The sequence below is a fragment of the Herpailurus yagouaroundi genome, unplaced genomic scaffold, assembly GCF_014898765.1.
Source record: "Herpailurus yagouaroundi ecotype Mexico unplaced genomic scaffold, PumYag 205, whole genome shotgun sequence".
NCBI lineage: Eukaryota > Metazoa > Chordata > Mammalia > Carnivora > Felidae > Herpailurus > Herpailurus yagouaroundi.
In genome coordinates this window covers 13,157,195-13,173,289 of record NW_024412436.1, presented here as the reverse complement: position 1 = coordinate 13,173,289, position 16,095 = coordinate 13,157,195, and the positions used below count along the sequence as shown (strand labels likewise).

General features: G+C 64.5%; 1 protein-coding gene across 1 annotated transcript in view; it reads right to left on the bottom strand.

Annotated features, from left to right (window-relative positions):
- Positions 1 to 597: 597 nt before the first annotated feature.
- Positions 598 to 16,095, bottom strand: part of ITPKB (inositol-trisphosphate 3-kinase B) — a gene marked incomplete at its 5' end in the record, with an annotated part of 86,942 nt that continues 71,444 nt past the window's right edge. Inside the window, 6 exons of the mRNA XM_040451656.1 lie at positions 598 to 2,710; positions 4,102 to 4,173; positions 5,652 to 5,753; positions 7,647 to 7,851; positions 12,483 to 12,696; positions 13,939 to 14,038. Of these exons, the coding sequence (XP_040307590.1) occupies positions 2,495 to 2,710; positions 4,102 to 4,173; positions 5,652 to 5,753; positions 7,647 to 7,851; positions 12,483 to 12,696; positions 13,939 to 14,038 (909 nt within the window). The remainder of the gene's footprint in view (positions 2,711 to 4,101; positions 4,174 to 5,651; positions 5,754 to 7,646; positions 7,852 to 12,482; positions 12,697 to 13,938; positions 14,039 to 16,095) is intronic.

Sequence of the window (16,095 nt, the reverse complement as noted above, 5' to 3'; positions counted from 1 at the left end):
GAGGGGGCGCAGGGCTGTGTCCAGGCTCCTTCCGCCAAGTGGGAAAGGGAATTCAGAAAGAAGGCACAGCTTTTAAGGACACACAGAATCCCCAGCCTCCCAGTCTTAGTGTTTTGTGCAATTAAAAAACCAGAAAAAATAAATATAACTTAAAAACTTCTTACATGGCGCTAAAGGCAAGTCTTCGGGCAAGCAGTTGAGAAACTTTCCTTAAACGCTAAGCACGCTGACCACCGAGGAACCCCCCCCTCCCCCCCCCCGGGGGGCCCAGCAAGGACGGGGTGGGAAAGGACGTGGTTTGTCCCGCCGTCCTGGCACCTGCAGCCCGAGGAGTCCCTCAGAAGGGTTCTGGTTCGGGATCCACCTAGCCCTCCAGGATGGGGGGTGGGGGGGGACAGGGAAGAGGGGAGGGAAGGTTGCGAGAGCAGGTGCGGGAGAGGAGAGCTAGCGAGTAAATACAACCCCCCCCAACCCCTAAGAAAAAAATGACACTTTATACCACCTTCGCGGACAGAATATCGCCCCAAGCAACCGGTCACCAGGAAGAGGCCCCACGGACCTCCTCTAATAAACACGTCGCTTTGCCTTTTTTTTTTAGCACGCTGTCTGCAGACAACGGGTGCCTGTTTAAAGTGCTTGGAAAATGTGTTCTCTTAGGAGAGCAAACTGGTCCCCTGCACTTTTTTGTTCAGAGCGTTCATTTGCTTTAGCAAATTTCCTTCATCGATGGAGTGAGGGTGACCTGTGGTCCACCCACGGCGGCGGAATCGGGGGGGGTCCCTCCCCGCGGACTGCTGATGCCCCGGTCCCTCCTGAGCCACCCAGCACTGGCTTTGGTGCTCCCGCCTTTACAGGGTCACATGCTGTCACGAGGTCTCTCGCGCTCGGCCGGGACGGGGTGTGACCTTTGGCGAGAGCCCCCCACACAAGCTCCCCACTGTTCTGAACCAGAGCCAGGAAGTTTCAGACTGATTTCCTTTTCTAAAATCTGTACTCAGATAGCCTCCTGCGTCCCACCCTCCGCCCCCACCGTCACTCACCCAGCACGAAAGGGGAAATGATGAGGTCACGTGCTGGGGTCGGAGGTCTCCCAGAGTCCCCGGGGCGATGGGGGGGACGGGAGGGGGGAGCCCCGGAAACCCTGCCTCTTGGATCGGCCCCCCTGGGCTCACGCTCCGGGGTACACGGACCTCCACCATGTCCCCGACCCGGCTGTCTGCAGATCGCTACCCCGTCAGAGCTCGGCTCTGGGCACCCGTGCGCCTCTAACAGCCCCAAAGGGCCACGGAGCTGAGAGGTTTGTTCTTAAAAAGTCATGCTGGTTTCACATTCTTCCCCATAATATAGACTTGCCTGGCTTTAAAATGAGAACATGGCCTACTTGGTTCCCCAGTCATCTTCGAGCAACTTAGAGGCCCCAGGACTCTTCCCCCTGCCGGGAGCACCCCTCCTCACACCCGGCACCCACCACCCGCCCTGGGAGCTGCCCACACCGCATCCGGGGAATGTGGGTCCAAGCCCTTTGGGCTGGAAGAGTTGCTTCAGGGGAGAAAAGTGAGGCCAGGAAGGCCAGAAATCTGCTTCTTCCCTGCCCAGCGCTGCCCCCCGAACGTGCTGGGGACTTGACCTCGTGAAACAAGCCCAGGGATGTGGGGGGTGGGGGTGAAGGGACGTGAGACAACCGATCTTCCTCTGGGGGCCGGCTGTGCCCCGAGCCGCCCCACCCAGTGCCGCGGACCTGGTCCCAACAAGGTTGGCAGCCGGAGGCACAGGTGGTTCTGGGGGTGGGGGTGGGGGCGGGGCCTCCCCCAAGGTCAGGTTTGCAGAGCGTCCCTCTGAATTCCTGGGTGATAATCAGATGGAAGAGGGGGGCTCCCGCCTGCCCCCTCCCGGGAAGGTCGAGGTCAGAGAGCACAGCCAGTGGACTCCAGCATTCTCCTGGCTCCTGGGTCCGGCCCCCAGCTGGAGGGTCTCCCTGCCAGCTGGGTGGGGTCCCTGCTTTAGCAGGCCACCACACGTCTGTGGGAGCCCCTGGGCCGCTAGGCGGAGATGCTTTACTCGTGGCCAACGTGCACTTGCCAGTGGCTTTGTGCCCCAACCCGGAGATGCTCCAGGCCGGAAGGATGGGGCCAAGACAGGCTGAGCTCGGTGGCGGCCACCAGGGGGCAGCACGCCCCCACTGGAAGGCTGGGGCCGGCTCCTGCGTTGGGGACCTCCCTGCCACCTGAGCCTGGCTCCCCCCCCCCCCCAACTCCTCTTCTGCCAACAGATCCTGTTTATAAAGAGAAGTGGGAGCCCGGCAAGCTCTCCTCTCCTCTCCTCTCTCTCCTCTCCTCTCCTCTCCTCTCCTCTCCGATCTCCACCTGGTCTCTTACAGAGTGTCCCATAGTGCAGTTCGGGAGGGCCGGCTCTGGGGCGGCACCAAGGGGAAATTCAGAAGGAGACAGGAAGGGGGCGGCAGGGAGGAGGTGGGGGGGGCGAGGCGGGCCGGCCCTCAGGCCAGCGGGGCGGCCTGGCACATCTCCGTCAGGATGTCGATGAGGTTGTTCAGGCCCGAGAGGTAGCCGTCCTCCCGGTTCCCCTCCTGCCAGGGGACGTTGTGCTGCAGGGTCTGGCCCTCGGGCAGGGGCGTGGTTTTCCCAAAGTCGATCATCCACACCTTGGCCTGCTCCTTCTGGTCGTGGATGAAGAGAAGAGAGCTGCCGATGACCTGAAGGGGAGGGGGCAACTGAGGAGGGGGACTGCCGGGGGGTGGGGGGTGGGGTAGGCCCGTCCCAGGGTGGCCACCCAGGGGACAGAGGACACCGGCCACCAGGGCAGCAACTGCCTTCGGGGAGGGAGGCTTGACCTTCCCGCCCCCGGCCGCCAGCTGCGGCTGCGCACTGACTGTCCTCTAGTTCCGGCCACGGCTGAACCTCAGGGCCTCTCCCTCCACCCTTCCCCCCCTCCCCCCCACCACACTCCACCCTGACTTCTCCTGTCCAGGAGCCCACACTGTACCCGTGGGGCAGAGGAAAGGACCTCCCCAAATGCGCACACGGCACCCCAGGGTGGGGGGGGCAGCGAGGCCCAGACCGGCCTCGTTCCAGCAGCAGGACCCTGGGCAGACATCCCGGGCAGGACAGGAAAGACCCTGGAAATTACCCCTGGGAAACACGGAGCCCACACAGGGGCTCCCTCTGCCCGGACGGAAAATACCAGAAGCCCCAGCTAATCTGGCCTCTTTCTAGGCCTGAAGCTTCTTGAGCGAGACTCCAGAAAGAGTATGGCAAAACCAATTTTCCAGAAATAACAGCAAAGCCTGGGCGCTGACGGGGGTGATGGGGTCCTTCCGCCCGGTGCGGCAGGTCCTGGGGCTCGAGGCCCCCGGCCCTTCCGGGCTCGGCCTGCAGGATCACAGCCCCGTCCTCTGGAGCAAGGAGGCTGGGGGGGGAAGGGAGGCTCCAGCAGGCTGCACCAAGACCTTTTATCAAGTTGAGAACACACCCTGGGCCCCACGGAGGTGACCGAGGAAAGAACGTCCTGAGAAACCTGGGCGCCACTGCTCAGGGCAGAGACCACCCAGTCTGCCCTCTGGGCACCCCAGTCCCTCCTCACAGGCGGTCCTGGGGTCAGAGCCACCACGTGTGGTGGGACAGGTGCCCCTGGGCCGAGGGGCAAGTCGGGGAGAAAATCCAAGGGCAAGCTGGGCTGCCTGCCTGGAGGAAGGGCCAGCCAGGTCACCCGCACAAACATGCTGTCAGGTTTAGCAGGGCCTGGCCCACCTCCCTTTCGGGGCACTCCCTCTGCCCGGAGCCCCGGGACCACCTGTCTCCTGTTCCTCGCGCTGGACCCCCAGTCCTCTCTGTGGGCAGGGCTCGGGCTGAGGCTCCCTCCACACAAGACCTTGAGAGGGGCTGCCTTCGGGACAGAGCTTCAGGCTTGCAGGGGGCGGGGGACCTGATCGGAGGGGTCTGCCCCCAGCTGCACCATCCTAAAAACGCCGCTCCGGCTTCCAGAACAGGCAGGTCTACCGGCGTGGGAGGCCAGCAGGCCCGAGGGTCACGGCTGACCACACAGAGCGTGGCTCTCTGCCCAAGAGGACAAAAGCCCAGTATGTACCTCGTGGCATTTGAAGAAGGGAGAAACTTCCAGGGTGGCCCGAATGTCCTTCAGCCGGTCCCGGTAGGCGATCTGGGAACAGAAAAAGGCCAGAGCTGTAAACACGTGGGGGGCGAGGTGGCCTTTAAGCCCCGTGTGGCCCAGACTCTTCAGGTGTCAGAGCGGAAGGGAGGCTACACCCTGGGCATGTATTCCAACCTCCTCCTCTCGACACGAAGGAGTGGAGAGGCCCAGATGGGGCTGTGCGCACCTGCCCTCCTTCGAGAGCGGGAGGCACCGGAGGGCAGCCCCTCGGGGCTCCCCCCGAGGGTGGCGGGGGTTCTGGGACGCCGGCGCAAGTGCGAGGATAGCAGCGGAGCGGGCCCGTTGCCACGGTGGCCTCCGGAACACACACCTCCGTGCCCCTGACCTTGCGACGGGCAGAGTAAGTGGGGGAGCCGCCAGCATCTCTCCAGAGGCCTCTCCGCGGACCAGGGGTGAGCTGTGCCGGCTCTGGGGGTGCCTGCCGTCCCCAGGGGCCCCGGGGTCGCTCGACACCATCCCGCGGCAACACGGCGGCCTGGGGCTCAGCACCTCGAACAGGCCTGTGCAGGCACGGGTGTGCGAACTCCGTGGCGGGCCCGGCTAAGGAGCAGGTGACCGGAAAGCAGAGGGCTCGGGCTGTGGAGAACTCGGGTGCGCGCCCCATGACCAAAGCCTCCTTGCCGGGGGCTAAGGGAAGCCCAGCCCAGCCTGAAAAGGAGGGAGGGAGACTCAGGGCCAGCGAGGAGTCTGCCCAGAGTAAAGGCGGTCCGGGTCCACCCTTCCCTGCTCCACACCCCGGGAGGCTGTTCGCAAGGCGCCTTTCCCGGGGGCTCCAGGACCCATGTCCCCAGGGCCCCTGGGTCTGTCCCAGGGTGCCTTTCCCTAGGGACCTAGAGGCTCAGCACACCCTACCTCCGCCTGGGGGTGGGGGGGCCCTCAAGGTCCTGATCCCACAGGTCAGGGGTCTGTCCAGCCTGTCTACCGTTGCAGTGGCAAATGTGAAGTCACTTTGTCACCAACTTGTGACACTCACAGCCCCGGGCTCGGAGAGGCTCCGACCCCTGCCCCAGGCACTTCCCTCAGGAGGCCTCAGGGCCTGGGAGAGAGGCCCCGGAGGCCTCGGGGAGCGCGGGGACCTGCGTGTGAGGGCCGGCTCTGTCCCTGCTGTGTCCTTGACCCCTCAGTGTCTCACCTGGAAAGTGGCACCAAGAGCCTACCCACCCCAGAGGGCTGCCTGCGGATCTGATGAGCACACCATTCTCGACGGGCAGCGAGGCTACAGAAATCCACCGAGGGAACCGTCCTCAGTGCGGAGAGGCAGGCGGCCAGGGAGAGGGAGGGCCAGCCCACCGAGTGTCCCCACATACCCAGTTGGAGGCTGGCCACCAACTCCCGCCTCATCTTTTGGGGCCGGCGTTTTCTGTGCGGGCAGCGTGGCCCAGCGTGGTCCCGGGCCGGACAAGAATGTCTGCAGGGCACAGGTGTCCCTGCGCGGCCGGCCCCTTCCGGGGGGCGCCCTGACTCACCAGGATGTTGCGGTTTCCTTTAGTGAACTCTCTGAAGGCCTCGGTGACCTGCTCCCTCGTTTTGGTCTTCTTGAAGTCTCGGTTCACGGAGCCGTCTTCTTTCTGAGAACGATACGCGCCCCGGAGGGGTCAGGCACGGACCCCGCCCGCCAGCAGCTCTCGGGGGCAGCGGAGGCACCACGGTGCCCGCGGGCAGTCCGAGGAGACCCGCGTCTGCACCGCCAGGCACAGGGTGTAGTCGGGGGGCACCGTGGAGCCTGTCCTGAGCCCCGACTGAGAACAAGGAGGGTGGCCTCAGTGTGCCAGGCAGAGGAAGGCGGTCAGGGAAGGCCTGGGGGGTGCGGGCCAGGACTGGAGGAGGGGGCTGCGGGCAGCAGGGGCTGGAGGAGACACATATGTCTCAGCTTCCCTCGGGCCTGGCCCTGGGAAGCCCCATGAGTGCCCCATGGGTCCCTGCCATCTGGGGGCGACCTCCCTCGCCAGACAGAAGAGAGGTGCTCCCGCCGCAAGTTCAATGAGGTTCCTTTTGTAGCTTAAGATCTTTTACCGTATGTTCCCTGAACATAGCCAAGATGTCACTGCCTGCCCATCTCTGCTCCCCGGCCCGCCTGGTGCAAGAGACTACTCATCTTCTTAGCCTGGCGCTGTGTCTGTTCCAGGCTGTTCCCGGAAAGCACATGGAGCTTAGCTCCCCCAGGAGGACATCTGTTCTTTTTTTTTAAATTTTTTTTTCAAGTTTTATTTATTTTCAAGAGAGAGAGCATGAGTTGGGGAGAGGCAGAGAGAGGGAGGCAAAGAATCCGAAGCAGGCTCCAGGCTCTGAGCTGTCAGCCCAGAGCCCGACGCGGGGCTCGAACTCACGGACCGTGAGATCATGACCTGAGCTGAAGTCAGATGCTTAACCGACTGAGCCACCCAGGCGCCCCGAGATCTGTTCTTAGTTAAGGACAAAGGGTGAGGAAGCAGGGCTCCACGAGGAGCCCCCAGACTTAGGTCTGTGCATCACCAGGCCGGAGACGAGGTAACGCAATGTGGCTGCCTCTTGAAGATGAGGCCGGACCCTGGGGCGGAGGGGGGGCCTTGCCCACAGGGGCTCGTCGCGGGGCATTTGCCCAGAGCAGGGGAGGGGAGACGGGCTGCTGGCTGTTCCCGCAGCCGGACAACGAACGGAGGCTAGGGCACCCAGCCTGAGAGAGAGAGGTAAGGGGAAAGCGGACTGTTTGGAGACATGAAGGAAAACGAGCATTATGAGAGGGAAGCATGAAACTTGCAACCCGTATGAGGGCTGGATGCAAAAAAGGAAGAAAAACTGGTTTCAGATGACAGGGGAGGGACACATGGCTTTCTCAGCCCAGAGCTCACAAAGCAGTGCTGGGGAGGGGCGGATGCCCGGAGCGCCACCCTCTGCTCAAACCCAGACGCTAGGGCTGTTCGGTGACGGCCCGGAGCAGGCAGAGGACAGAAACCCAGCAAGGCCGCAGGGACCGCTGTCTGCCCGGCCGGCCGGCCGGCACCTCGCAGGCCGCTCCCCGGGGTGAAGTGCGAGCCCGCACCTGCTCATCATATCCAGGGCGGGGACACTCGGGGACGCGGAGGAGGGGCGTTTGGTCCGGCTGCCCGGGCAGAGGGAGGGGCACCGCAGCCGGCACGTCCCCGCCCCCGCATCTCGTGGCCCATCCCCAGCTCTCAGGCCACGGGCAGAGTGAGCGGCCCCTGCACTGGCACATGGGCTCCTAGGTGGGCTCCCGGTCAGGGCTGGGCACGGTCAGGATTAAGCGTAGGGTCCTCGGCAGAGGGCTGACCCTGGGGCCGGCTAGAAGCCACCCTGCTCCGGGGCCCCGGCCCTGAATGAGGAGCAGGCGGATTTCCCCAAACACGCTGGGCCTGTGAGGAAGGAGGCTCGTGGCCTCGGAAGGCCCTGCGGGCCACCGCCACCCCCGGGGCGGGTATGGGAGCCTCTGTCCCTTCCTTCCCCAGGCACCTGGCGGGCCTCACCTTGATGCCCTCGATCCTGAAGCCGAGGGTGGCGGTGGAACTGATGGTCTCCCTCCACTGCATGTACCGAGGCTTGGTCACAGCCCGCTGGGCTTTCTCCTCCTCGGTCGGGGCCTCGGGGTCCACCTCGATCATCTTCTGGTACATGTCCTTCCGGAGGCTGGGCTTCTTCCGGGCCTTGGTGAGCTCCTCCTCCAGGTAGGTCCTGCGTGGGAAGGGGGGCGGTGATGAGGGCCGCAGGCCGCTTACGCGGGATGTGCACGTGCTCTGCTCAGGCCGGGGCCGGCTCCCGACCGGGAGAACGGGGGGCGGCCCTGCACATGGGGTGACCTCGTGCCAACACCAAGCACTAAGGCCGAGCCAGAAGGTGGCCTCGGAAGGGGCCACGGCAGCGGAGACGGAAGCCTGTGCCTGGGGTGGGGGGGAAGCCCGAGGGGGGCCACACGGCCTGCCCCGCCCGGCCCGTGCCTCCTCACACCTACCCCCCCAGCCCGAAGGCCCGAGAAGGCACAGCCAGTGGAAATCGCTCACTGTCCCGCCATCGAACTGGCAGGGGTCCCCCGGAAACCGGAGCAGGGGCGGGACGGGACTTCCGCAGCCCGGGGCTGGATCCCTGGCCCGCGATGCCTCCCCCACCCCCATCGCCAAACAGAGATGGGGCGTCACCGCTGCCACACACACGGGCATCCTGCACGTTGCAGACGCACCCCTGCTCCCCAGTGAACCCCCCTCTTCTTCCCTGACCCCGGGCTCCACCGCTGCCCCGGACTGTTCCTGAAACAAATCACAGGACAGAGCTGTAGTGGAAGGAAGATTTCTGCGCTGGCCCATCGTGGGTGGTGGCCGTGAGGGCGGCCCGGCCCCACCCTCCCCTCACACCTGCTGCTTGGGGACCCAGGACAGACTGCGCGTCAACTCGTGACGCCTTCAGAGGCCGAGTTTTCACAAACCACCGTGTCAAATATAAGGAAACGACAAGGGTTGTGAATATGGGCCTGGTCATTTAGAACCTCCCGCAGCCCTCACCTGTACCAGTGCACACCTCCTCCATGGGCGTGCGCACCTCCCACGCACACGTGCACGCACACAGCCATGCACACACCCACACACACGCACACACACCCCCATGCACGTGTGCACACACGCACACCCCCCCACACACGTGCACACACAGACGCACGTGTGCACACAGCCATGTACACCCACACCCCCACGTGCACACCCCCACACAAATGCGTGCACACACAGCCATGTACACCCACATACCCACACGTGCACACACCCACGCACGTGTGTGCACACAGCCATGCACACCCCTAAGCACAATTATTCACACCCACAACATGCACTCATGCACACGCACGCACACTCATGCACATGCGCAGTGCACGCAAACCATGCACGCACACGTTCATACCCCATGCACACGTACACCCACACACCCATGCACACCCCACGCACACACTCATGCACATACACCCCACACGCACGCACTTCCATGCACCCCCCCACACAACATGCACACACAGCCATGTACACCCCCACATGTGCACGTGCATGCACACAGCCATGCACACTGCTACGCACACACATTCACACCCACACTGTGCACTCATGCACACGCGTGCACACTCATGCACGTACGCAGTGTGTGCGAGCCATGCACGCACACGTGCACACCCCGTGCACATGTACACCCACACCCACCCCATGCACACACTCATGCACACACACCCCACACGCACACACACCCATGCACCCCCCCCACATGCACACACAGCCATGTACACCCCCACACATGCACACTTGCACACCCCCACACGCACACACAGCCATGCACACCCATGCACGTGCATGCGCACACAGCCACACACACCCTCCATGCACACGTGCAGCCATGCACACACCCACGCATGTGCGCGCGCACAGCCATGCATACCCCACGCACACATGCATACATACTCATGCACACATGCACGTGCGCAGTCATTAACGCACACGTGCACCCACACCCCCACGCACACCCCCATGCACACACTCACCCCCCACGCACACGTGCGCGCACACTCATGCATGCACACAGTCTTGCACACACCCTCCCACGCACACGCGCACACACCACGGTGCCCGCCGAGCCAGGTCAGGGATGGCAGGAGCTTCAAGGCAGAGGCCGAGGGGCAGGATGCTTTTGCGTGGAGTCGTGTCGGGCCGGCCCGGGTGCGGCTATGTGTGCGTGCCACGTGGCCGGGGGGTGGGCTGGCCGCCCCACGTGCTCCGGGGCCCACTGTGGAGGCCTGCGGGGCGGGTGGGCGGCCACACTTCCGCAGAGCTTTCAGTAGCTCCTTAAACAGGAAGCAGGCCTGGGGCTTTTTCCAGGAAGGGCCCCCCGCAGCCAGTCTGGGTGGGGTCGCTCACCCTCCGCCCGGGGCACCGGTCAGCGGCGACACGGCGGGGCCTGAGCTCCCCAGTGCTGGCCTGGCCGGGCTCCCCGCCTCCGTCCGACAGCGGGATGGGGGAGCAGAGGCCTCTGCGGGGGACGGGGGTGGGGGGACGGCCACTCAGGGCGAAGGGTGGGTAGGCGGCAAGCCTGTGGGCGCCCACAGCTCGCGCACCAAAGCTGGGGACGGTCCTTGTCTCCACCCCCAGCCCCGACATCAGGAAGACTCGTGTGACACACAGCACACAGGCTTACGGGGGAGAATCTAAGAAAAGTCCCTGGAACATGAGCATACATCCACGTGGAACCGCCGTCCCCGACGCCCCCGATGCCCCCGATTTAGGACACTACAGGTGCCCACGTCACCTTTTCCTGAGCGCCCCCACCCCTCCCCCCAGCTTGTGGCCGAAGCTGGCTTGGCTGGTCAGCCCGTCTACTGCTTCCCCGTGACGGGTCTCAACCCCTCATGCCTGGGACTCAGTGACGGTGGTGGCCCTGGGCTCCGGCCTCCTCCCTCTGGCAAGCACCGGGCGTGGCCATGGACTGCTGGTCTTGGGATGGGTTCTGTCTGGGGTTAAGGATTCTGGAGCGACGCAGCATGGACCCGGGGCCCCACGGAGCCCCCTCGGGGCATGCTCTGCAGCTGGAAGCCTGGCACGGACCCGGGGCCCGGCTGAGTCCGAGTCCCCGCACCTCTGTGTTTGATGTCCCCCTGCTCGGACCGGACCACGCAGGACCCGTGTCTCCCGGTGGCGGTGAGGAGCGGAGGAGGGCCCGTCCCTTGCATTGTGAAGCGGAGGAGAAGCTGGGGCAGGACCAGTTCTGGGGAGACCTCCCCTCCCCTCCCCTCCACACAGACCTCGCTCTCACCCCACAGCCTCCGCCTCGAGGCCCCGCTCCCAAGTGAGCTAACGCTGTCCCAGCCTCGCCGGTCACTCCGGGGCGCAGTGGGACAGAAGGTGAAGACACAGGCAGGGCCCAGGGGGCGCCAGTCCCCACAAGCCTCCCAGGGAACAGACAGCTACACGGGGCAGCCTCGTGGGACGGACTTTCCACACATCCCTCCGGCAGCGCGTGCTTTTTTGGGCCACGGTCTGAGTGAACGCTAATCGGAATACTTCTGTGTCTTCCCTTGAGAGGGCCCATCCTGGTGCACCGGGGAGGGCCTTCCGGGGACAGAAATAAGACTCTGGGGAAGGGCAGCGGCCAAGCGGTGGCTGGAGGGACATTCTGTTTCCTCCCTGTGGGCTGGAGCGGAGGGAGGGAGGAAGGGTGCGGGGGAGGGAGGTCAAGGACAGCGAGAGAGCAAATAGAAGGGCCTGTACTTCCCCATTTCCGGTCCCTGCCTGGGGGCCTCGCGGCGAACACGGCCTGCAGAGTCTGACTTGAGGACACAGTCCCAGGAGTGAGGAGGGAAGGAAGGGGGCTGTCGGGCCCTCTTCTCCCCTGTCTGTCTTGCACACGTGTGCGCATACACACACACACACACACACACACACACACACACACTTCTTTCCCATTCTCGCAAGAATAAAACCCATCCAAAGCTCTGAGGCCCCAGCTCTGAGCCGCTCCCTGGAGCCCGGTCGGGCGGAGGGACGAGCCGGGCGTCTGGCTGTGCAGCCTGGGGGGCTTCCCCCCCGAGGGGAGCACGGCACCCCAATACCACGTGGCCAACAGCCCGGGAGGACTTCACGAGCGCAGCAGGAGAGAGGGAGCCGCTCGGCGACTCCTTGGGACGGAGCGGCCCAAGGCCGAGAGGCAGGAGAAAACCACGCCGCCAAAGCAGGGCCCAGAGCTGCGGGCGGAGGGGTCTCGGGTCCCCTCGGCTCTGCGCATCACCCGGTCTCCTCCTGGCCACGCTGCCGGTCTCCTTCCCTCCGAGTCCTCTCCAAGCTCGGGCTTATCTCCCGGGGCAGGCGCCAGGGGTCGGATCCGAGTCCGTGCACAGGCCCGAGCACCCCCTTCCGGCGTCTGTGCCCTCTCCGGGCCCCCTGGAGCACCCCGACCCGTCCCCCGTGAAAGCAGCTCCCGGGCTCCCCCTCCACCGCACTCGTAGGGCAGGGGCGAACCTTCGCGGGCACCCCAACATATGCCACTGACCAGCTCCCCCTTCCCACGGGTGGGGGCGTGGGGGGGGGCGCTAAGACCCTCTACCCCAGTCTCCCCACGCGGCCACCACCTTGCTGCCCGGCAATCCCACCCGCCCAGAAAGGCAGTTCTCTCTGCCCCCACCCCTCCCAGGGAGGCTCAGCACGGAGCCCCTCTTCCGGCCCCACAGCTACTGGCTCTGGAAAAGCGGGGAGGCCGTGAGGGGCAAAGCCGGGGTCCCGTCCCCTCTGCGGGATGGCGTCACCCACGCCGCAAGCCTGCCCTGCCGCACCCCAGGCCCAGCTCACCTGACGCCCATCTTGCAGTCCATCACGCAGGGCGAGTCGAAGGCGGCCAGTAGGTCGTCCATCTGGTTGTAGCGCTCGCCGTCTTTCACCACGTCGCCGTGGTAGGCGGGGACAAAGGGCTTCAGCACATCGGCCATCAGCCGGTCGAGGCAGCGCTGCTCCGACTCACAGTGCTTCTTCAGGATCCTGCCGTTGGCAGCCGCCTTGAAACTCCCTGCAGAGCAAGGTCGGGGGAGACCCTGGGTCCGTGTCCGAGACCCTCCCCGCTCTCACCTCCCCCCACCTGCCCGCCAGCCCCCGCGGTAGGTCTCCCGGGGCCGCTCGCCCAATAAGCGTTGGGGCTGAAGGTGCCCCCGGGTCCCCACTCGTGGACCGAGCCCTGTAAGGGGAGTGGAGGCAAGTCCTGGCTGCAAACCGGGCTGGGTCCCCAGCTTCCCAGACCCCAGGCTCTTCTTCTGCAGATGGAGGGGCACCAGCGCTCACTGCAGGGTTCACACACACGCGACACCCAGCCACTCCTCTTCCTGTGTCACTGTCACCGCCCCCCACCCCCTCATCGGTCCAGTCCTCGGGCAGTGACGGTGCCTCCGGTCTCAGGGCAGAAGCTCTGATGGGACAGGTTCAGTCCCAGGGCAGGGACGCTGGCTGAGAAGCGGGGGTCCGAGGCCCGGCACAGGCCACCCGCGACGTGACCCTGAGTCACGCCATCGGGGACGTATTTATTTAGGAAGAGTGTCTACCCAAGTGCCTTGGGCCCAAGTGCGGGGGATATAAAAGAGGTGTCGGACCCTGGGCTGGTCCGTGGCCGTGAAGGTCAAGTCCGGGGCAGCCACGGAAACCTCCCAGGGGATGAGGCACACCAAGGGGCCCCCGCACGTGGACCAGCCAGCGCCCAGGCTCTGGCTACAGATGTCCCCTCGTCCCCCGCGGGCGACGGGCGCCCTGGCCGCCTGCACCCAGGACTCTACACTGTCCTTCGCTTGTGGGGTGATCTGCCTGCACCTTCCACCTCCTACAAGCTCCGTCGGGGCAGACCCCCCACATCTCCACGAATGCCGTGACCCCCAAGACCACGGCAACGTGGGGATACAGTGGACGCCCAATGGCACGCTGAGCCTTGCCTCTTTGTCCAAGATGGCAGATGGTGGGCGAGCTGGAAGATGATGATTTCGCGTATTTTGCTGAGGTGAAGCGGGAGAGAGACAGAAGGGGGAGACGGAGACACCGAAAGAGACAGAGACGAGGAAGGGGGGCTGCGTGTGCGTCTGGGGACGGGACAGGCTCCGGAGGGGGTGCGGTCCTCCCGTGTTCTCAGGGCAGTGCTCGGGCCGCATCCGGGGAGCACGCCACTGTCTCCGCCCGTTCCAGATGCTTCCACCTCCAGGAGCATCGGGGGCCAGGCCCTCCCTGGAGAGCAGAGGGTCCCGGGGGAACTTCCGCGAGGGCCTGCAGCTACCTGCGTGTCCTGCCAGCTGGATCCAGGGGTATTTCTTCTTGAAGGACATGACGAAGGGAGACCAGTGCACCATGTTTTTTATTTTCCGCCATGATTTGCTCTAGAAACAAGCGAATGAGAAAACTCTCCGTTAGCAAGGAAACCACAGGGGCGCCCGGGCGGCTCAGTCGGTTGAGCGTCCGACTCTTGGTTTCGGCTCAGATCACGATCTCGCGGTTCGTGGGATCGAGCCCCGGGTCGGGCTCCGCGCTGACAGGGCGGAGCCTGCTTGAGATTCTCTCTCTTCCTGTCTCTCCACCCCTCCCCCACTCACATGCCCGATTTTCTCCCCACCCCCCACATAAATAAATACACGTTTTAAAAAAGGGAACTACTGCTTTCTGGTTAGGACAAATCCAAAGCCAGCGGACTCGCTGCCTGTGGCCCCAGGATGACAAGTGTCAAGCCCACAGGGCTCCAAGGACGTCACCTCCGTCATCTACGCAGCAGACGGCCAGCGAGAGCTCGACAAAGCGCCCAGATGCAAGGGGACCTTCGGGGGGACGAGGGTCTGGCAGGTGAACGTGACCCCATCCCGGGCCACTGCCCCGTCAGGGAACAATAAACGCACGCTCCTCTTCTACACGCCCCTCTCGGGCCTCAGTTTCCTCCTCTGCCTCGTGAGGGAGGGACAGCTGGGCCACCGGGCTCCATGCACTGACTGCTGGACCCTCAGGGGTCCGGGGACACGCATCCCAACTGCAAAGCCCCTCGGAGGAAGACTAGAGCTGTCACCCGGCTGCGGTATGTCACCTCACACCGTGTCTGCAGACGTTGCTGCACAGAGGCCCTTCTTGCCTGCGGGCGGTTTGAAGAGAGACCTTGCAGGGAGTTCCCCGGGGACAGCACCCTCCACCCCGCGGCTCGGGTGCACACAGGGGTGAGTGGGCAGTTCCCTCCTCTTCAAGGTACTTCTCCTTCTGAGGGTGTTTCTCAAGTAAGGAGAGTGTGTGTGTGTGTGTGTGTGTGTGTGTGTGTGTGTGCAGGAGGGCGCCCTGGCAGAAAGGAGAACGGACACTTATTTCACACCCGACTTTATCGTCCCAACAGGCACACAGGACAGTCCCCGTCCCGTCGGCGGGGAGAGCCCGAGCCTCAGGGACACGAGCGACGGAGACGGTTCTGGAACCTTCACCCACACCACTGCTTTACAAAAATCCCCTCCTCCCCCCGCAGTCAACGTTTCTGCAGAAGCACACAGGCCCGAGAACCCGAGCTGCAAGTCAGAGCCAGGGGACCACCACCGGTTCCTGAGAAGGCGGGTCCCTGGCTGGCAAAACACAGAGCAAAGCCACGAGGCTCGGCTCCGGGAGAAGGGGCTAGAAGCTGTGTGGGAGGGGGGGCGTGAGGAGGGGCCCGCTTCGACCGGGGACCCCGAAGACCCGGGGGGCTCGCTCCCTGCCCCACGGCCGCGTCGCTGCGGAGGCTGCGGGTGCCCAAGGTGAAACCAAGGTCACATCAGCCGCCGCTGTCACCCAGCTCTCAAGTGAAAATCTGTTTAAGGAGAAGCATCTGCTGGAACCTGGCAATCCTCCTCCGGTGCCAGAAACCCTCACCCCGCCACCGAGACCTGGTCTATTCTCGCACGAGGCCAGCCCTCGCCAGCCCACGTGACGGGAGGGCCGGGCCTCTGCTGGCAAGGTTGTTTTTCTAGATCCTTCCGATGGAGATCACCAAAGAAGGCTAAGGAAGGCCGAGGAGTTTCTTATCTAAGCCCCCAGAAGGGCGCACAAACAATGCAGGGGGAGGCACAACGGGAAAACCTCACTGCACGAGATGAGCCGGGAGGGGGGAGTGGGGAGACGTCAAGGTGGGTCCAGAGGAAACGTGCACAGCAGGCCACCACTTGCCAGCCACGTCCCGCCAGCAGAGCTTGGGGGGGGGCGGGCAGGGACGAGGGTCTGGCAGGTGCACGTGACCCCATCCCGGGCCACTGCCCCGTCAGAGAACAATAAAGCCACGCTCCCCTTCTACACGCCCCTCTTGGGCCTCAGTTTCCTCCTCTGCCTCGTGAGGGAGGGACAGCTGGGCCACCGGGCTCCTTGCACTGACTGCTGGACCCTCAGGGGCCCGGGGACTAGCATCTCAACTGCAAAGCCCCTCGGAGGAAGACTAGAG